This window comes from Plodia interpunctella, chromosome 29, assembly GCF_027563975.2.
Source record: "Plodia interpunctella isolate USDA-ARS_2022_Savannah chromosome 29, ilPloInte3.2, whole genome shotgun sequence".
Classification (NCBI taxonomy): Eukaryota; Metazoa; Arthropoda; class Insecta; order Lepidoptera; family Pyralidae; genus Plodia; species Plodia interpunctella.
Genome location: NC_071322.1, coordinates 481,430 through 503,757, shown reverse-complemented (window position 1 = coordinate 503,757; position 22,328 = coordinate 481,430). Strand labels below are relative to the sequence as shown.

General features: G+C 36.1%; 1 protein-coding gene across 1 annotated transcript in view; it reads left to right on the top strand.

Annotated features, from left to right (window-relative positions):
- Nucleotides 1-18,410, top strand: part of LOC128681972 (cytoplasmic aconitate hydratase-like) — a 34,148-nt gene extending 15,738 nt beyond the window's left edge. The window contains exons 7-22 of the mRNA XM_053766368.2: nt 581-707; nt 1,997-2,127; nt 3,093-3,264; nt 3,861-3,961; nt 5,366-5,482; nt 5,860-6,022; nt 6,807-6,907; nt 7,382-7,501; nt 8,884-9,040; nt 10,110-10,216; nt 11,431-11,559; nt 12,735-12,871; nt 13,911-14,084; nt 15,492-15,588; nt 16,054-16,239; nt 16,705-18,410. Coding sequence (XP_053622343.1) covers nt 581-707; nt 1,997-2,127; nt 3,093-3,264; nt 3,861-3,961; nt 5,366-5,482; nt 5,860-6,022; nt 6,807-6,907; nt 7,382-7,501; nt 8,884-9,040; nt 10,110-10,216; nt 11,431-11,559; nt 12,735-12,871; nt 13,911-14,084; nt 15,492-15,588; nt 16,054-16,239; nt 16,705-16,815 — 2,130 coding nt within the window. The 3' untranslated portion in view covers nt 16,816-18,410. The remainder of the gene's footprint in view (nt 1-580; nt 708-1,996; nt 2,128-3,092; nt 3,265-3,860; nt 3,962-5,365; nt 5,483-5,859; nt 6,023-6,806; nt 6,908-7,381; nt 7,502-8,883; nt 9,041-10,109; nt 10,217-11,430; nt 11,560-12,734; nt 12,872-13,910; nt 14,085-15,491; nt 15,589-16,053; nt 16,240-16,704) is intronic.
- Nucleotides 18,411-22,328: the final 3,918 nt, after the last annotated feature.

Below are 22,328 nucleotides of genomic sequence, written 5' to 3'. Positions count from 1 at the left end.
TTCCTTGAAGATTTCTCACAAAATTGTGAATTGTATTTCGAAAACGATTTAACCGATTAAAAATTCTAATGGCAGAACTTGCCTACCTTTTAAATTTCATAAAAATCGATAGGGTGAGAAACACTGGTTTACGTGCCAAAACCCTGATCATCGATGTGGGCGCCAGGACATCAAGGCCCAACTGGAATTGGGCGGGGCATGTTTGCCGAATGCCGCCAGAGAGAGACGGCACAGATCACCACAAATTGGGTCCCCGATGGGCGCATGCGTCGAGGTAGACCGCGAACAAGATGGCGGGATGATTTAGAACAGGTTTCGCCGTGTTTGGCAACAAATGGCTCAGTAGGGACGTTTGGAAGACAGAAGGGGAGGTCTTTGCCCAGCAGTGGGACACAAAACACAGGTTATAAAAATAAGGGTGTAATTATTTTATGAAATAATTACACCTGCTATAAAATGTATGCTGCAAATAAAACTTTTGGTTGTTTAAAATATATTCTAAAAGAATATATTTTTAGTTTAATATTGATGGAAGGACGATATATTAATGTTGTATCCAATAAAAGTAGTTATATCTCAGGTGAATTTAGAGTATTTGGCGCGCGTGGTGTTCACGGGTGGAGTTCTCCACCCTGACTCCGTGGTGGGCACAGACAGCCACACAACCATGATCAATGGGCTAGGTGTGGTCGGCTGGGGTGTCGGCGGTGAGTGTTAAAATCTAAAAAAAAATGTTTTAAAAAAAGACCCTTACTTAACTTGTTAGATAAATTAAAAAAAAACCCCGACTTTCAATATTCTTTTCGCTACAACTTTTGAACGGCTGAACCGATTTTGAATAAACATCATCAAAAAACCAACGCATAAAAATTTGCTATTAAATTATAATAAAAACTCATCCAAATCGGTTCACGCGTTGACGAGCTACGGTGCTACGTACACAGTTAGACAGACAGACATACATGTAATAAAACAGTAGAAAAAAAACTCTGTACATTGAATATGTTTACATAAAAACAAAATTAGGCGATAGAGTCATAGCAATAGAGAAAGAATTTGAAGAAAAAAATGTATTTGTCAGTCTGTTTGTTCTACTGGACGGATTACAATGAAGCTTTATTTAGCTATTAAGCCTGGGCAACATATATATATAAATGATTTTGAAAACTGGAACACCTGATGGAGAACAATGATGGTCCAGCTAAACTATAGGAAATATTGAAACGACGCCTTAACAAAAGTTGTTCAGCCTGACGAGCATTTCCTGTCGATGTATAAAAATGGAAGATCTGGAACACCTGAGGAAGAGTCACTATGGTCCAGCGAAACTATAGGAAATATATATTTCAGTCGTACGAGCATCTTCTGTATAGGTATCGATACGCTTTGTCTGCGTACAGTTAAATTTCTCTAATAATTTTGACTCCTTACCAAAAATTATTCGGCCAAGCGAACGAAGTCGCGGGCATCAGTTAGTCGATGAATAAGTTTTTTTTTTATGTATTTATTTGGTTTGTCTACAACTGTATACAACAATACATTTATTATATTACGTTATAATAAAGTTTAATCTAATTGTACAGTCTTATTACAGACAAACACAGCATGAATTAATATAAAATAATCGAAACATTGATTATATATATGAACAACAACAAGACAAACAATTTGAATAGAACAAAACCAGATTATAACGTTTATTAAGTTGTTTAAATTGTTAAAATCGACTTTCGAAAATTCAAATTCAAAATTCACATAATTTATTCAGAAATTAGATCTTCACAGGCACTTTTTCACGTAAATTTTTATATTTATGGTTATTTCTCACAAGCGACAAACTACTGGCATTTCGGAACGACCGACTGCTGAGAAGAAATGCCGAAAAGGAACTAATTTGAACAGTGTTGGTCCCTATCATGCCAGATCGGCTCACCATTATTGTTTCTTACAATGTTTTGTTTCTAACAATATATAAAATTACTTTCAACGTCGGCAGGTATTGAAGCGGAAGCCGTAATGTTGGGTCAGGCTATAAGTTTATTGCTACCCAAAGTGGTGGGTTACAAGCTTGTGGGGGAACTGAACCCACTCGCGACCTCTACCGATTTAGTGCTAACCATTACCAAGGTAATATATATTTGTTTATAGCGACTTAAACTTCCCTAAAGAAACACGCAGCCTATAGGTGAAATCCGTCCTGTGCTTTTCGAGTTTCTCGCGTTCATACAGACTGACAGACGCAAAGCTCGTTTTTTTTTCCTTATAATAGGATATGAAAAGACTAGCTGCACCACGCGGTGTTAGCCGCGATTTATCATACGTTATAATTATTTAAACGTTGCAGATTTGTGCACAGTTGCGCCATCTACTTTATATAAAGCTTCAAGGTCTATCAGTCTACTTTGACCAAATCCAATCGTAAATTGCGTGATTTTGGAGTTAAAAAAAAATACATACCCTATGTGTTAATCCAAGATATCAGCTACCTTAATACCAAGTTTCATACAAAATGGCCCAGCCGTTTGTGCGTGAAGAAGTAATAAGCAACACTGACAAATGTTCGCCTTTATAATATTAATGAGATTTCTTTTTACTAACCCGTCGTCCCGGCTTCGCTCGGGTAAAACCACAATCTATACTACTATTACAAAGAGGTAAGCGTTTGTGAGTTTGTATGTTTGAGGCGGATAATCTCCGAAACTACCATAACCGATTTCAAAAATTCTTCCACCATTAGAAAGGTACATTATCCAAGATTGCTATAGGCTATATTTTATCTCAAAATTCCCACGGGAGCGAAGCCCCGGGCAATATCTAGCAATCTATAAATCTGTGAGCATTTCAATTCAATTTAGGATGATATACATCACTTATTGACGTCAAAAAATTGCTTAAACTAAGTCTACTGCCGGCTTCCAAAGCGCAGGTGAAGAAGAAGCGGCGCAACAAACTTCACCGCGGCCTTCTCTCCAAGGACGTCAATTAACAAATATAGGTCTTATACATATATAAAAAAAACTACCACCACCTGGTACCTTATTGCTAACGGATCGAAATGTGGAGACGAGATACAAATATATCCATCTCCTCAGCACCTCCGCTCCCTGGGTGTTGTGGGTAAGTTCGTGGAGTTCTTCGGCCCCGGAGTGACGGCGCTGAGCATCGCGGACCGCGCTACTGTGGCCAACATGTGCCCGGAGTTCGGCGCCACCGTGGCACACTTCCCCGTCGACACAAGGTCTCTGGGCTACTTGGCACAGACCAGTGAGTTGTTCTTTTTTTATATAACCTCATTTATTTATTTGTTTAATTATTCTATATAATTATATATATATATATATATATTCTATATAATTTATATTATTGTACGATGGGCGGACTTAACGCCGAAAAGCATTCTTCGGGAGAAACAGAAAGACTATGTATTTTTATAAAGAAAGATAGATAGATAAATCGTTTATTTGATTTGCCGCAGACACCAAAGAAATAATAGACAAGTCTTTAACTATTATTAAAAAACATAAAATTAAACAAATTAATGTTCTGTAGCAAGGCAAAAAGCCCATAAGGGTAATTTGAAATATGTATTTTAACAAAAAAAATTCAATCATTTCTAACGTTATGTTTATACACGTCTTAAAATATATTTTTTTTATTTTTGTATACGAGACGTAGAAATTCTTTCACCGTTTTTTATCATCCATTTCAACTTATTTATATTCCAATAGAGAAGCGTTTTTTAGACATATTCATGTGAAAACATATCAATGGTGACTTGTTTTCAAAGTAATGTGTATAACTATATAACTCTGTTTGTTTTGCAAAATAAAATTAATATAAATCACTACGTTTTCTTCCAGATCGTCCCAAAGAAAAAATTGACGTTATCGAGGCGTACCTCCGCGCGACCAAACAGTTCAGAAACTACGAGAATCCCAATGAAGACCCTATATTCTCTGAGGTACAATATTAAACAGCACATCGTATATACATAATTTAAAATTAAAAGTTACCACAGTCCACAGTTGATGTTGTCGAACTTAGTCCTTATCGCCATTGTTTTGTATTAGAATAAGTCTGCCGGTGCAATATGCATGGACCGGCTTAGTGTGTGATGCACTCCTTTACTGGCTACGAGGCGCCTGTGCCTAATAAGTGTTGTGTTAGGGTAGTTTAAGAACCCCCCGACGGGTTCCCATCTTGTCGCGATGGCTTAGTAACCGGGGGGGCTGGTCTGACACAACCAGCCACCCCGGTGAACCAAGAAGAACCCAAGGCCCAGAGACTTTGGTGGATGGGTAGTTTAAGAAAAATAATAATTAAATTGCATTGTTTTGCTCATTTTTATGATTTGCATTTACCTAAATAAATGTATAAACAAAAAAAAAGAATGAAGAAGAGAAAAAACAATTTAAGAATCAGGTTATCAACCCTCCACCCCCCAGTGGAGGGTTGATAAGCTGAGATACAGGAATCTTCCTAGTTTTGGTATCAACCCACCGTAATCCTTCTTCCTTTATCGAGTAATATATTAAGATAATTTAAGTAATTCTTAAGTTGTTTTGTAAACTTTTTAGTGGTTATGTCTGTAATCTATAAATCTGTGAGCATTTCAATTCAATTTAGGATGATATACATCACTTATTGACGTCAAAAAAATTACTTAAACTAAGTCTACTGCCGGCTTCCAAAGCGCAGGTTAAGAAGAAGCGGCGCGACAAACTTCACCGCTGCCTTTTCTCCAAGGACGTCAATTAACAAATATAGGTCTTATACATATATAAAAAAACCTACCACCACCATAAACTTTTAATGGTTATGGTGAGACAATGAAGATTTATTGATTTATTTATTTATTTATTTATTTATTTATTATCCTCTCACCGTAGCTAATTTAATTGACAGAACGAGCTTAGAACCGCGGCTTCGCTCGCGTATATTTGTATTATTCCTGTGATCGCTCTTTTCATACACGTAATACCTATTTCAATGCTAAATAAATAAATGTCCCGAGACTGCGAGACGGATATGGAATCAGTAATATAATGATCCATACAAGTCTTGATAGTCCAAATATGTATTTTTATAAAATCAATTTCAAATATGTATTTTTATAAAATCAATTTCAAATATGTATTTTTATAAAGTAACTAGCGTTTGCTCGCGATTTCGCCCACGTATATTTCCCACGGGAACAATAAATTTTCCGGGAAGAAAGTTACCCCATGTCCTGCTCCACACTTCATGAAGATTGGTCGAGTAGATAGAGCGTGAAGAGGTGACAAACAAACGGAAAAATAACAGTTCGTTCACATTATATATATTTCTTCAAACGAACAAACATTTTCAATAATAACAATTACAGGTAGTAGAACTGGACCTATCGACAGTGGTGACCTCTGTGAGCGGCCCCAAGAGACCCCAGGACAGAGTGTCTGTCGCCGTCATGAAGAAGGATTTCCAAGACTGTCTCACTAACAAGGTTAGTACTCGAGAGCTCCCGGGTTCTATCCCCGGCCGTCATGACCCGACCGGGGATCGAACCCGGGACCTCGGTTCAGTGGAAAGATCTTTATCAATGCGCCACCGAGGTCGTCAAAATGTGTATATATATATATATATATATGTATGTAAGTTTATAACGCCATAACTTTCGAACCGTTGGTCTGATTTTGATGAAATATAAAAGGTATATAGGATCTGTCGATAGATGTTTTAAGTTCGTGCGTCATCAACAAAAACTTTTAAGTCGTTTTTGAAACATTCACAATTTTTGTACACAGAAATCCATCAAAAGCTTAAAGTATTACATATATGCGAAAGTAATTTTGTTTGTGAATTGATAAATCTCGTCTATAGGTGGGTTTTAAGGGCTACGGTCTCAGCCGTGCGCAGCTCTCGGCCTCCGGCAGCTTCACGGCGGCGGACGGCCGCCGGCACACCATCACGCACGGCGCCGTCATCATCGCGGCCATCACCTCGTGCACCAACACGTCCAACCCCAGCGTCATGCTGGGCGCCGGTCAGTTTACATGACATTTATTAATAAATAATAATTAATAAATATATTAGGACAAATCACACAGATTGAGCCGGCCCCAAAGTAAGTTCGAGACTTGTGTTACGGGATACTAACTCAACGATACTATATTTTATAACGAATACATATATAGATAAACATCCAAGACCCGGGCCAATCAGAAAAAGATCATTTTCCATAATGACCGACGACCGGGGATCGAACCCGGGACCTCTCGGTTCAGAGGCGAGCACTTTACCACTGCGCCACCGAGGTCGTCAACAAAAAAACATTGTAAGAAACAATAATGGTAAGCCGATCTGGCATGATAGGGACCAACACTGTTCAAATTAGTTTCTTTCGGCATTTCTTCTCAGCAGTGGTCGTTCCGAAGTGCTAGTAGTTTGTAGCTTGGTTGTGAAATGTTATTTAATTTAGAATATAACGTGAAAAAGTGTTTGTGGAGGTCGATTTGATTTTCTGAATAAATTATATGATTTTGATGTGTCTGTCAGATAATTGATTGTTTTAGAAGAATTGCGAGAATGTTTAGCGCGACTTTGGCGTTTACATCTCAACATCGAGTCGATCCGCAGCGGGACGCAGTTAACCAATCACAGGTGGCCATTGTGACGCACAATGGCGCCACATCCAACCACACCGCACATTGTGATTGGTACGCTGCGTCTCACTTCGTCTCACTTCAAGAAGTTTCTAATAGTTTCCTTAGAGACATTTTGTAGAATTTTATAATAAACATAAAATATGGAACATTTGTCTTCGATAGGTCTCCTGGCCAAGAAAGCAGTTGAGAATGGTCTGAGCGTGTTGCCTTACATCAAGACATCGCTCTCGCCAGGTTCTGGAGTCGTCACCTATTATTTGAAGGTATGTACAACCGTGGACAAAGACAAGTTTATTTGTTTACACGGATTTTCATGCGGTTTTCATCAATATATACTTAGTGTGTGGTTCCTGAGGATGGTTTGGGTGTTATACATATTTACTATGTTTTTACCAGAGGGAAGTCGGGATGGGATGCTAGTAGCATATAAAATGACCCCAGTAAGGGTCCAATTTTCGAATGAGACCGTGGAGAGAAGACGAAACCTTAGTCAAAAGTTATAAATAAATATATATCAGGACAAATCGCACAGATTGAGCTAGCCCCAAAGCAAGTTCTCGAACTTATACATATATAGATAAACATCCAAGACCCGGGCCAATCAGAAAAAAGATCATTTTCCATCATGACCCGACCGGGGATCGAACCCGGGACCTCTCGGTTCAGAGGCGAGCACTTGCCGAGGTCGTCAAATAAGCTGAAACTATTTTGAAGGTGTTTTCATTTATTGCCGTCAGGAATCAGGCGTGGTGCCGTACTTGGAGAAGCTGGGCTTCAACATCGTGGGCTACGGGTGTATGACGTGTATCGGCAACTCTGGACCTATTGACGACAACATCTCCAATACTATTGAAAAGGTAGTATTCGTAGCTTTATCTTTGTACAATCCGTAATATTATTAATGCGAAAGTTTGTTGTCTGTTCCGCTTTCACGCTACCGCTGGACAAATTTTGATGGAATTTGTTATGCATGTAGTTAAAGAACGTAGACTACATTTTTTCCCAAAATCAACCCCTCAAAATGTCTATATTGGGGGGTGAAAGTTTGTATGAAAATCGACTTTCGCTGATATATTCGCGCGGGCGAAGTCGCGGGCAAGAGCCAGTTGTAATAATAATTTCTAAGGTAGATAGTGTTCAGTTTTAATTTTATGTAATGAATTTAAATAGATTCAATAATTATTATTATTTTATAATAATAACTTAACCTTAAATTTTGTTAATTTGGAACAATATTATTATTATTATTCTTTTTTAAAATTGTTATTTTTTTATTTTATTGGTTGTAGTTTAATGAAAATAAATTATTATATCATATAAAACATATATTGGCATCATTCCGGAGGAAAAATTGATAAATATTCATAAATAGCAATAAATATTTCCGAATTGTTTCAATTATATTTTTCCTAATATCAAAGAGCAACATACTGACAGACATTCGCATTTGTAATGTTAAGTTAGAAAACTTTTTTGTTTATTTATTTTCTACCTGCGCCCCGGGGCTCGCTCCCGTGGGAATTTCGGGATAAAAAGTATCCTATGTGTTATTCTAGGTTATACTCAATATTTACAATAATTTTTATATGCTTACATTAATTCTACAATAATTTATTTGTATAAATGTGGTTACATCAGTTGTTATTATATTGTCCATCACACAAGCCTAATCCGGCAATGCAAAAATATTCTACCCTTGTGTCAAATTTCATAACAATCCGTCCGGTAGATTTTGCGCGAAAGTGTAACAAACACACATGCACACAAACTTTCGCATAATATTGCCAGCATTTGTTTACAAATTACATTTGTCATTATTATTATTATTATGTATCTCCTTTTATAAATTCACGGCACTAAGTCCGGTCCTTTGAGAGGCTTGCGTGGGGATATGGATCCAACACGTAGAGGCCCTTTGGAGAATTTTGATGTTGTGTAGGTCTCCCGCCAAGACCCACTCCCGGATATACCAATGAAATGATATGACCATGAGCAGGTCTCGGCGGGAGTGTGAACTATTGCAGAATAATGGATAGAAGTACTGGTCTATAGAATGAAATTTGGATGGACTGAGAATGGGCTATTGCAAAGAGTTCGGTCACCTGCCATAATCATGATAACTGACTATTCAGTGGCAGGTGGTGACTCGCCGCTCACTGGATGGGCCCCTCAAATCAGTCGCCGCGATTGGCGCCAAATCTTTATTATTATTATTATTATTATTATTATATCCAATCAGAATGAGTTGGTCTGCTGCGGGGTCCTCTCCGGCAACCGCAACTTCGAGGGTCGCATCCACCCCAACACGCGCGCCAACTACCTCGCATCCCCGCTGCTTGTCATAGCGTACGCCCTCGCTGGAACTGTCGATATCGACTTCGAAACTCAGCCTCTAGGTTAGTCGTTTCACCAATTCCAAAGCTAGGGATCTTTGACGACCTCGGTGGCGCAGTGGTAAAGTTCTTGCCACTGAACCGAGAGGTCCCGGGTTCGATCCCCGGTCGGGTCACGATGGAAAATGATCTTTTTCTGATTGGCCCGGGTCTTGGATGTTTATCTATATATGTATTGTTATAAAAAAATATAGTATCGTTGAGTTAGTATCCCGTAACACAAGTCTCGAACTTACTTTGGGGCTAGCTCAATCTGTGTGATTTGTCCTAATATATATATATTTATTTATTTATGTATTTATTTATTCAAACTGTGTAATACACACTTACTCAAACGTAGGTGGATTTTACAACGGACATACCATGTTAAATGATACAATCACGAAGATTATCAAAGATACGCAAGAGATGCACTCAATACATTTAATGTCAATACATTTTCTACAATTGCACAATATTTACGACGCCTCATATACAAAAGAAAAACATTCGATTTATAACTCTAGAATAACTGTACATAATTTGTAATGACTCCAATAACCGAGGTAAAAAAGGGCTAGATAACTTTTTTCATCTCACACCATTTCTAATCTTTTGAAAACAACAACTTTCCCGCCAAAAATCAGAATGTAATTATTTTCGATGTGTTGTTTTTGAGAACACGTCGGTCTGTGATTGGTAGATTTCCGTACATCTGTCATGTCAATGTCATTGTGATAGTTTGTATTGCCATTATTTTAAATGTAATTACTACTTAATTTTATTGGAGTTGCCAGTATAATTATTAAAAATACTAACAAAAATAAGAAATCACGACACTCATATAATATATATATTTTTTTTTTACAAATCACACAGATTGAGCTAGCCCCAAAGTAAGTTCTAGACTTGTGTTACGGGATACTAACTCAACGTTTTATAGAAACGACATTAAAAGTAAAAAAAAAAGAAAATATTTGTATTTATTACGTTTACCCACACCCATCACGAAAATACTGTGCGGCTCTTGACCCGCACAGTATTTTCGTGATATTATCGTTTCACGACTTACGAATCTAGAGTTATTTGCCAGGCAAGCGCTCGGATGGGTCGCCGGTGTTCCTGCGAGACATCTGGCCCACCAGGGCTGAGATACAGGAAGTGGAGAACAAACACGTCATACCTGGCATGTTCAAGGAGGTACGCAATATTCTTCTTCATAGTCGTATTCCTCATGACTGAGGATCGTGATCATTACATGGAATGAAACACACGTAACAACTTTCTTGGCATTATTAATGGAGTGGTTTGCCATTGCCTTCTCCATTTCACACACAAGTTAATAATCAACCAGTGTGCAGGTTTCCTCGCGATGTTTTTTCTTCACCGGAAGCAAGTAATGGTCTATGAAAACCGCTATACATGAGTCAGATTGGTATACAAACTCATATGGCACGAGTAGGATTCGAACCTGGGACCTTTCGATCCGCAGGTCTTAACCATTACACCACCACTGCTTATGCAATATTAATACAGGGTAAAAACATAGAAAATAAACAAATAGAAAACACTCAACGGCCCACACTAAGCAGTATCTTGTATCGCGTGTCCGATGGACAATAATATGTTATGAGCGGACTCACGAATTAAACGCGGACGAAAACGCGGGTTTATTATAAAAGTTACAGAGCTTTCAGTTTTCCAATACATGCTGTGAGCCATGGAACTAACTAGCTGCGCCCCCGGTGTTCGCTCCTAGGGGAATTTACGGGATAAAAAGTACCGTATGTGTCATTCCAGGTTATTTTCTACCCGCGTACCAAATTTCATAACAATCTGTCCGTTAGATAATGCGTGAAGAGGTAACAAACATACAGAATACATCTTCACAAGCTTTCACATATAATATTAGTAAGATTAATGTATAATTAAAACGCTTGATATCGATATCGAGGGGCGATATCCCAAATTTAAAGGCGCAATGGTTTATTTTTGATCGAACTATGTACATACTTACATAAATATCACAATAAATATAATTAGCAAACGTGTGTGTTGTTCTTTCATTATGGCGCCATCTAGCGGCAAGCAATGAGAGTTCACATCATCATTATTAAACCCCGACGCAAAAAGAGGGGTGTTATAGGTGTTATAAGTTTTACCGCTAAGTGTGTCTGTCTGTCTTGTGTACGTGGCACCGTAGCTCATCGACGGGTGAACCGATTTGGATGCGATTCTTTTTATTCGATAGCTGATTTTTATGCGGTGGTTGTTAGATATGTTCGATCAAAATCGGTACGGCCGTTCAAAAGTTGTGGCGAAATAAATATTGACAGTCGGCAGGGGTCAATATTGACTGACAGTTGTTTAATTTGTCTCACAAATAAACTTAGTTTTATTGTATTATTAAACAGGTGTACGCGAAAATAGAGTTAGGGTCGCCGTCGTGGCAGGCTCTGTCAGTGCCGCAAGGGAAGCTGTACGGATGGGACCCAAACTCTTCTTACATCAAGAAACCACCGTTTTTCGATGGCTTGGGCAGGGTGAGACACATAACTTTTTACGAACTTTGTTTCACTAATGACCATGTACTTTATTGTGTACTTACATGTTATATTACTGATAAAAAAATATACATAAATTTATATTTAAAAAATTGTAAGCCCTTCTGACATAATAGGGACCAACACTGTTTGAATGATCTCTTCTCAGCAGTGGTCGTTCCGAAATGCTAGTAGTTTGTAGCTTTGGTAAACATCATTTAATTTAGAATATGACGTGAAAAAGTGCCTGTGTGTGCTTGTACGATCGGCTGATTGTCAAAAATACACGTGGAGTCCAACAGAAATATAAACTTCAGAATTGTGACAACCGTTTAATGATCAAAATAAGTCAAAAAAACTTTACATATTTTGAAGAACTTATAATTTCATGAGCGACACACGACGGCGCGTTCTAAAACTAGATATCGCCATCTAGTGACATAAATATTCAACTTGAATATTGGCGTTTAAACAGTGCTGCAGTAATCTAAACGGGACATGTGTACCCATAATCAATTTTTGTACGTACCCTTACTTACTTCTTTTTTTAATTTTAATTTTTTTGGTAGTTATGTGTGTGTGTTTTTAATTTTTTTTGTAGTTTTTTGAATAAACTTATTTCTATTATATTCTAACAAATACAAAGAAGAACAACCAAAGTTAAATAAACTGTTATTTCATGATAAATGAAATCGTCTTGGCGCAAAATGTCCTTTTCTCAAAATAATGTCCTTGTGTGTTTTTGATGATAATTTAGATATGCAACTGATTAAAACAGTTTTTTTTTATTAAAAGAACATTTTGAGAAAAGGACATTATGAGAATAGGACATTATGAGAATAGGACATTATGAGAATAGGACATTATGAGAATAGGACATTATGAGAATAGGACATTATGAGAATAGGACATTGTGAGAATAGGACATTATGAGAAAGGACATTGTGAGAATAGGATATTGTGAGAATAGGACATTATGAGAAAGGACATTGTGAGAATAGGACATTATGAGAAAGGACATTGTGAGAAAAGGACATTATGAGAATAGGACATTATGAGAATAGGACATTATGAGAAAAGGACATTGTGAGAAAGGACATTGTGAGAAAGGACATTGTGAGAAAAGGACATTGTGAGAATAGGACATTGTGAGAAAGGACATTTTGTAATAACAGGAGCTGCCTCCAATCCGGGACATAGACAACGCCCGTTGTCTACTCCTTTTGGGCGATTCTGTGACAACGGATCATATATCGCCCGCCGGATCTATCGCTAGGAATTCACCTGCTGCGAGATATTTAGCTACCAGGGGGTGAGTGTTATGAACGCCACACCGATGAAGGGAGAAATAAATTCCTTCTTCACCCTCAAAGTATATATATTTTCCTTTCATCAGCACTTGATCACAATCATAATATGTTTCAGTGTACCTTTTGACCATGTACTTTATTGTGTGCTTACATTGTTATATTACTGATAAAAAATTATACATAAATTTATATTTAAAAAATGGTAAGCCCTTCTGGTATGATAGGGACCAACACTGTTTGAATGAGTTTCTTTCGGCATTTCTTCTCAGCAGTGGTCGTTCCGAAATGCTAGTAGTTTGTAGCTTTGGTAAACATCATTTAATTTAGATTATGACGTGAAAATGTGTCTGTGAAGGCCTAATTTCTGAATAAATGATTTTATTTTGATTCAATTCAGAGATTTGACCTTCGCAAGCGCTTTTTCATGTCCATTTTTTTATTATACTAACTACGTCCCGGGGCTTCGCTCCCGTGGGAATTTCTGGATGAAAAGAACCCTGTGTGTTATTCCAGATTATATTCCACCCGTGTACCGAAGAATTTCATAACAATCCGTCCAGTGGATTTTGCGTGAAAGAGTAACGAACACACATATGCAATACATCCTCACAAACTTTCGCATTTATTAAAAAAAAGTCGGATTGAAGCATTTGTAACGTCACTTGTGCCCACTGTCATACAAGCCCTATATATATATATATATATATATATATATATATATATATATATATATATATATATATATATATATATATATATATATATATATATATATATATATATATATATATATATATATTCTATAATCGAGGAGCTGGATTGAGACGTAAAGAGATGAATTAATTCAGCCGAACTGGCATGGTCTCTAGCACTGTCGCGGGGCAGACAGGGGCGCGGGTTCGATTCCCGCTCGATTCCAGAATTTTTTCATGTCATTATTATTTTCAGAAATGCAAATCCATTTTAAAAGTGTCTTGTTTGACTTGATAGCAATTACCCTATCATATGTTAACCTTTGAGTGTTGTTTATCATGTTAACAGCTTGACCCCTCGTGAGTTCAACTCGTACGGCGCCCGTCGAGGCAACGACGCGATAATGAGTCGCGGCACTTTCGCTAACATTCGCCTTGTGAACAAACTGTCGCCCACCGCTGGGCCTCGAACCACACACTACCCCAGCGGTGACGTTATGGATATCTTCGACGCTGCTGAAAGGTAATTCAAATTTCAAATTCAAATTCAAAATTCTTTATTCAATTCAGGATGATATACATCACTTATTGACGTCAAAAAAATTACTTAAACTAAGTCTACTGCCGGTTTCCAAAGCGCAGGTGAAGAAGAAGCGGCGCAACAAACTTCACCGCAGCCTTTTCTCCAAGGACGTCTATTAACAAATATAGGTCTTATACATATATTAAAAATTAGGAGGACGAATTTACATCATTATTAAAAATGACAAAATTTGAATAAATAAATAAAATATGTATTTCCAATAAAATTATTGAAAATTGTCACACAAAATATATTTATAAATAAAAAGCTAAATGTACAAAACGTACGTAATAATGTCATAAATCAATTACATATGTTATGAGGATACTGCACCACGCTTGGGCCAAACATTATTGTCGTTCACATAATCGTCCGATTTGTAATATGCCTTTTTACAAAGTACTTCTTTTATATAATTTCTAAATTTTTTGTCCGGCAAATCAAGAATCCATTTAGGCAATTTGTTATAAAAACGGATACAGTTCCCAACAAAAGACGTTCTAACTTTGGCCAACCGATGCCCGGGGATGTGTATGTAATGTACAGTTTTGTAATTTTGTTCCATGAAATATTTAATATATCAAGTATTCCTTGTAGAATTCCTTGTATAGTATTTAAATAATGTCAGGAAAATGTCCACCTCTAGCAGAATCGCAGATGCGAACACTTTTCACCGCGTTTTTCATCACATTTTCATACATTTCCTGCGTCATCTCAATGACTGTGTCTCGAATATTTTGTTGTAATTGCTGTCACACGTCCCTTTAGATAGCTCCACAGAAAAAGTTCAGGAGCTGTTAAATCAGGAGATCTTGGGGGCAAATCAATGTCACCGTTTCTCGAAATTAATCGACCGGGAAACATTCTTTCTTTAATGTTTCGTAAAACGCGCGTTTCAATAATTAAAAACACGTTGTTACGTCGTAAAACGCGCCATAATAAATTTGCCGTATCTACACAAAGTAATTTTCATACAACAACTGTCATATTTTACCGCGAAAACAAACTGGCGGCAAAAATAAGTTGTACGCCACCAAGTCGGCCATCTTGTATATATTTTTTTTTATTATTTAGAGTTCCATATCTCAAAAGGTAAATACGGAACCCTTGTAGGACCTTTTTTGTTGTCCGTCTTTCAAGGTCCTTTTTCTCAGAAATGTACAAAGAACGTATAAAGTTGAAATTTACATGAAATTTTCAGATTCAACGCGAACAAAATATATGAACACTCGATGTTGATGTTAGAAACGTACATTATCCAAGATTGCTATAGGCTATATTCAAAATTCCCACGCGAGCGAAGCCGCGGGCAACATCTAGTGTATCTATATTTTTTGTCCCATTCAGGTACTCTCAAGAAAATGTTCCACTGATAGCAATCGTGGGTAAGGACTACGGTTCTGGCTCGAGTCGAGATTGGGCGGCCAAAGGCCCTTATTTATTGGTAAGAATGTTGCTTTAGCTGAGCTTCTCAGCTTCATGATGTGTGGTTCCCGTCCTATAATCATCATCATCAAATCGAGTATCAATAACACACTCGATATGACAATGATGATCATATCGAGTGTGTTATTGCTAACACTGGTTTTAGATTTTATTCAAGTCGCCTAAAGGTATCTGACATGACTCTTACGACTACTTACCGCCATCTAGTGGCAGGTAGCCGCATACACAATAGTGAACTAAACTGTCCGCCAGTGTGCAGGTTTCCTCACGATGTTTCCCTTCGCCGGAAGCAAGTGGTGGTCGATGGAAACTACTATATATCAGTCAGATTGGTATACAAACTCATGTGGCACGAGTGGGATACGAACCTGAGACCTTTCGATCCACAAGCGACTTAAACATTACACCTTCATGATGTGCTGTTGACCGTACAAAATGAGAAATCATGGTTTTTGCCTCCCAGGGCATCCGCGCGATTATAGCGGAGTCGTTTGAACGGATCCACCGCTCAAACCTTGTGGGCATGGGCGTTATCCCGCTGCAGTTCACCGCTGGACAGAATGCCGAGACGCTAGGGTTGAACGGCTCCGAGAAATACACTCTACACGTGCCTGTGGACATACAGCCAGGGCAGTTATTAGAAGTCAGGGTGAGTAGTTTTAAAAAAATTACATCACCCACTGGTGGGTCCCTACTGCCCCACTGGTGGGTCAGAGCTGCGCACTGTTGGTCATTAATTGTCCTACTGGTGGGTCAAAATTGTCCCACTTTTAGGTCATAATTGTTAACTGGTGGGTCACAACTGCCCCACTAGGCACGCTGATAATATCCCTTGGGTGGGTCCAAATGACTCCATTCTCAGAGGAGACAATAACCCACTGGTGGGGGCAACATAATCTACCGGTGGGACATTTTCATATGGATGGAACAAGACGGGACATTATCAACTACGTTAGCTGTAGGGTGATGGGTCATCCGGTGGGCGACATTCCCAAATTTCGCCTATCTCAGTGTCAAATTTCATCAAAATCGACATAACACAAGTCTGAAACTTACTTTGGGGCTAGCTCAATCTGTGTGATTTGTCCTGATATATTTATTTTATCATCCGCAGGTCGACAACGGTAAGTCGTTCCATGTAAAGGCCCGTTTCGACACCGAAGTCGACTTGACCTACTTCAGAAACGGAGGTATTCTCAACTACATGATCAGAAAGATGTTGTAACGTACCTGGTGTCATAAACAATATAAATATCACGTAATAACACAAATCGGGTTTTATAATTTTTTCGCATCGCTCCCCCTCGGTGAAATGGCGTTCATTGAAAAGTGAGCTTTATTGCGTTCGCTTAAGACATAATTTACTTTAACAACAAATTAGCGGATAGCTCGCTCGCGGCGGAATCAAGAATGTGGTCGAATAGTGAATGCAACATGTTTAGTTTACCCAATCAACCATATTTGTGGTCACGAAATGAATAAACTATTAATAATAGATAGAATCAACAGCCATACGTCATTCAGAAGTAATCCGCTTTGTTATTATTTTTCGAAAATAATTTATATACCATTTCATTTACTTTTATATGCGGATAACCTAAAATACTGTCAGCGAAGTACGGATCTGTATTTCACTTCTAACTTCTATCGAATCGATTCACAGTGAGACGCGGCGAACCAATCACATTGCGGTGTGGTTGTCGGCGCGTCACAATGGCGCATTGTGATTGGTCAGCTGCGTCTCACTGCGAAGATGTAAATAGCGAAGTCGCACTACGTATTTATTCATAAAAACATAAACTTAAAGCGTACTTTAAGTTATTTTTTGTCACGATAGCAATAACAATATTTGACATCGAGACCAAAATATACTTCAGCTTAAAGTAACCTTCAATTTTTTTTATATAAAAGTTAAGTTTTGTCACGATAGCACTTTAACAATTATCTACTTATAATTTTTATTTACTCTCCCCTATATCCGTATGTATGTATAATATATTTATATACACTTATATTTCAGGTTACACACTGAACCGTGTTTCAATATTGATATTATAACATGTTATATTCCGTGTCAAGCTTTGACTTTGGCAAAATCATCGTTTTGGCGAACGATGGAGCCATGAAATTAAAAAAAAAACTATTTGACATTGATATAACGAGACAAAATATATTTCAGCTTAAAGTAACCTTAAAGTTTTTTTTTTTTTATAAATAACGTAATTGTTTTGGTAAAACGTCCTCTGTGGGTTTTCTTTCACTTTTCGTTTTTATACTTATTTGTATTGTTTTTATATTATATATTATTTTATAATGGACTTTTAGATTGCATTTGTTTAAACTGAATATTGAAAACTTGACTGAAAGTATATATTTCACACGTTGTTGTGTCGACACGCAGATATTCGCTTATGACTTTGTTATGTGTATTTTTAAAAAATAAATTTTAGACAATTTCCAGGTTGTATAAAAGAGCAAATGGGTTTTAGTTTATAAGCAATTTATTGATTAAGTTTAAAAACCGAGTTTATTTGTGGTGCATATTTTTATTTAATTAATGTTTGTACTAAATAAGAATTACTTATCTGAGCCTAACATATAGAAGCAATTTTATATCGAAAACTGCAAAGAAAGGTTTTTCCTCTCAATCATACTAAGTTATTACATATGTTTTTTATTTAATTTTTTGTAATTTTGTAAACTGAAAAGAAAAACAAAATTCCTTTCATACTAAGTAATTTTATATTTCGGATGATATTTAATGGTGGATGTTTGTAATATAATAAGGTATATTGAAAGAATAAATATTTTGTTATACGATTTTTATCTTTCATTTCATTTCACACCATTCGAAAATAATTAAAGAATTTTTTTTTTAATATTTTCTCAAAACTATTTAAGTCCCATTGCTGGGATTGTTAAAAAATTGTCACAATTGATTTATGTAGTTTGAATCATAAGAAGAACAAAATAAAAAATCTGATTTTTTTTATATAATTATGAGGACCATAATTATTATTTTATTACCCCAAGCGTTGAATGAAGCCTGGCAAAAAATACAATTTTGTTATTCATAAAAAAAGTTATTAATACATACGTTTGTCACTACCGCTCTTTACGACATTTGACATTGACAGATAAAACAACAATAAAAACAAAAATTATTACTTTTTACGAATCAGAGGGATACACCACACTAATTAAGTCATAGAGTACGGGACACTTGACCTGAAGTTAAAGTAGACGCAGGAAAAGCAAATGATAACAAACAAATTCATCTCTTCTCTGATGTTTGAAAACAACCAAACAAGAATGCAAACAATATTATTATGACAACAATTGTTTTTAATAATCTTGTTACGTGTAGGTAATTGCAATTTAATTGTTCTCGTCTTATTAATGTGAAAGGTCGTGCGGTATTTTTTAAAATTTAACTTTACAGAATTATTGTGGTTTATTTTTTAGTTTTATAATAAAACTCATCGTAAAGATATGTTACTTAGGCAAGTGCTTTTTTATAATATAGGTAACAAATTTTTAAACAAATATCAGTTACGACAAAGCCAAGCCAACATACTATTAGTACAAACTTACCCAAAAAAGTTGTTAGTTGAAAGAGCAGTTTATAACAGACTAGATGTTGCCCGGGGCTTCTCTCCCGTGGGAATTTCGAGATAAAATATATCGAGAAATAATTTTTGAAATCGGTTCGGTGGTTTCGGTGATTACCCGCCTCAAACATACAAACTCACAAACGCTTACCTCTTTATAATAATAGTATAGATAAAAAAACCTATATCGTTTGGATTTTTGATTTTAGAATTTACATAAAATATATACACAGACATAATAAGAAAAAGTGAGAAAAAAAGTATTAAATACGCACATAAAAATACTATTTTTGAATTAAGAATGTGGCTAATTAAAAAAAAAATAGGCATATAAGAAAAACTTCGTAAGTACTCGTATTGTGAGAGAAAAAAGAACCTATTAAATACGCACATAAAAATACTATTTTTGAATTAAGAATGTGGCTAATTAAAAAAAAAATAGGCATATAAGAAAACCTTCGTAAGTACTCGTATTGTGAGAGAAAAAAGAACCTATTAAATACGCACATAAAAATGCTATTTTTGAATTAAGAATGTGGCTAATTAAAAAAAAAATAGGCATATAAGAAAAACTTCGTAAGTACTCGTATTGTGAGAGAAAAAAGAACCTATTAAATATGCACGTAAAAAAGCTATTTTTGAATTAAGAATGCGGCCGATTTAAAAAAGAGAAAACACAGGCATATAAGAATATATTACATAAAAGTGACAGGAAAAAAAGGAAAATATAAATAAAAATGCTATTTTTAATACTGTTTTTACGCGTCGCTTGTGCAATGGACTTTGTGACTAAGGACTTGCTGACGCCAGCGAAGCGGTTCGGCGAAGCGTGTGGATACGAGGTAAAAACTCTTATTTTACTGTTTTCCCTTAATTCTAGAGAAAAAACTTATGTATGGCCTCAAAAAATTATATAGTTCAGTTTCACATCATTCAAACACATTCACATTCATTCAATCATTAATTTTCCTTGTTAATGAACTTTTACATAAGATCACTTAAGTATAGTGCTTTATTTTATAAAGTAAATTAGAAAACTTACAAAAATCAAATTGTTGGGAAAAAAAAAACTTATATACCTACTTACCTATAGTTTCGTTATCCAAAGAAATCTATAGCAAAAACATACAATCAATGGAGAAAAGGCGGGAACGCGGTCCCTGGGCTCCGACACTATGGCTCTTCTTTTGCCATAGATATAGGAATTGCATATTCATTAGTGCTAATGGAGAGGACGGTCAACGAGCCGCAACAGAATCTATATCCGTAGTAATATTTATTTATTTATTTATTCATTCATAAGCTTCAATCTATCTTTACAGTTCTCACCAATGCAATAGACAAGCATCCCATTTCAATTATTATTATAACTTATGATATACAAAGCCGTTCTTATGAATGAAATATAAAATAATTCGAAAATCTGTTTGTATTTTGTGCTCTATTAAAATCTTAATAAATCTCTGTTCATCCTATGGCTCCTTTTCTATTTTCATCCATAACCCTTCAGTCTGTCTGTCGTCCTGTCACGACTTTGGAAATTTCAAATAGAGAAAGTTAATAACCCAAAGTTAAAATATGATACCACTGGCGGAACTGCGGGTAACAGTTAGTTGTTTATACCTATGTGGTATACAATACCTTTTGATTTTTTTTTTGAAAAAAGGAGAAAAAAATAATAACGGTATAGCGTCAATTGTAGCTTGATTTTTTTCATTTTTTTTTTATATGTATAACCATTATGTGTATATTTTTTAATGAAACATACCTATACCCATATTTAAAAAGGTCACAGATCAATTTATAAATTAGATAATTTGTAATGTGCAAAAAAATTGACTACAAAAATCAATAAAAACATAAAAATTGTTTACCTTTCAAGTACCTAAACTATTCTATACCTAATATATACTATATTATAGTTATTTATTCTTTTTATATATTCTATAGTATATCATTACGTAAGTATATATCACTTCCATATTTCATCTTCCAAAACATGGAGCTGACATGTCAGTTGCAATGGATGTTTCAGAGCTGTCCACATCTGAAAGGAAACACTCTGAACGTGCATATTGTGCCGCACACGCACGGCGAGCTCGGTTTCACTGGTGATTTCTACACTCATTTCACTGGAGGTAGGTAGATAACCTGAAATCCTAATACAATTATTTTTCTCACACTTGTCTGCGATACTCGAATTCGAATTGTATTTTAAATATTTGGGCTCTTTAAATTTTATAACCGGAAGTCTGCCTGACATCAATCCACTTTGGGATGTTGCTATTGTTGCCTATCATCTGTGAAGGTTAGGAACATAAAACTTAAGTCTACTGCCAACTTCCAAAGCGTATGTGAAGAAAAAGCGATGCAAATCTTCACCGCAGCCTTTTCTCCGAAGACGTCAATTGACAAAGGAAATACTAGTCATCACCCGCGAATTACCCTTGAGACATGTCATAGCAACTTTTTTTACATTGTTCCTTTTTTAGATTTCGGTGACGTTAACGCCAAAACCCAAGTCAATATGAAAAGGATACTTGATTACACCATAACGGAACTGTGGTCTGACAGCGAGAGGAAGTAAGTCTTTCTTTTAATAGTACAAAACAACCAAAGACAGCACTTAGACACAGTGTAGCGCCTCCCTAGTGTGCTTGTTTTATATTTTTGTTTTAAACTTTTAAGTAGTTATATAATTTTTATTTTGTAAAGGTGTCCTCGGAAGACCAGCGTTGTGGTCATCACCGCAACATTATGCTGAGAGGAAGCCTTTTTGGTATACACAAATACGCCCAAAATGTGAAATTGTGTATATAATACTTAAGTTTGTGATATCAAATAAAATATTTTTCTTTCTTTCAAAGAAATAAAAATATTTTTTAATCTGTGAATATAACGTACAGCGAATGGTAATGGAGTGGTTTATTGAATTAAATTATTATTTTTCTTTAATACTAACAAGCCGATAAATCATAAATTTATGCGTCAAGTAATATTCTCTATCGCTAATTTACAATAGTTTATAACCATATATATCAGAATATATACGTTTATAACCATCGCATATAGACGAACATCCAACCAATATTGGAACAGATTCCTAGTATCGCTGCTCAATGCAACA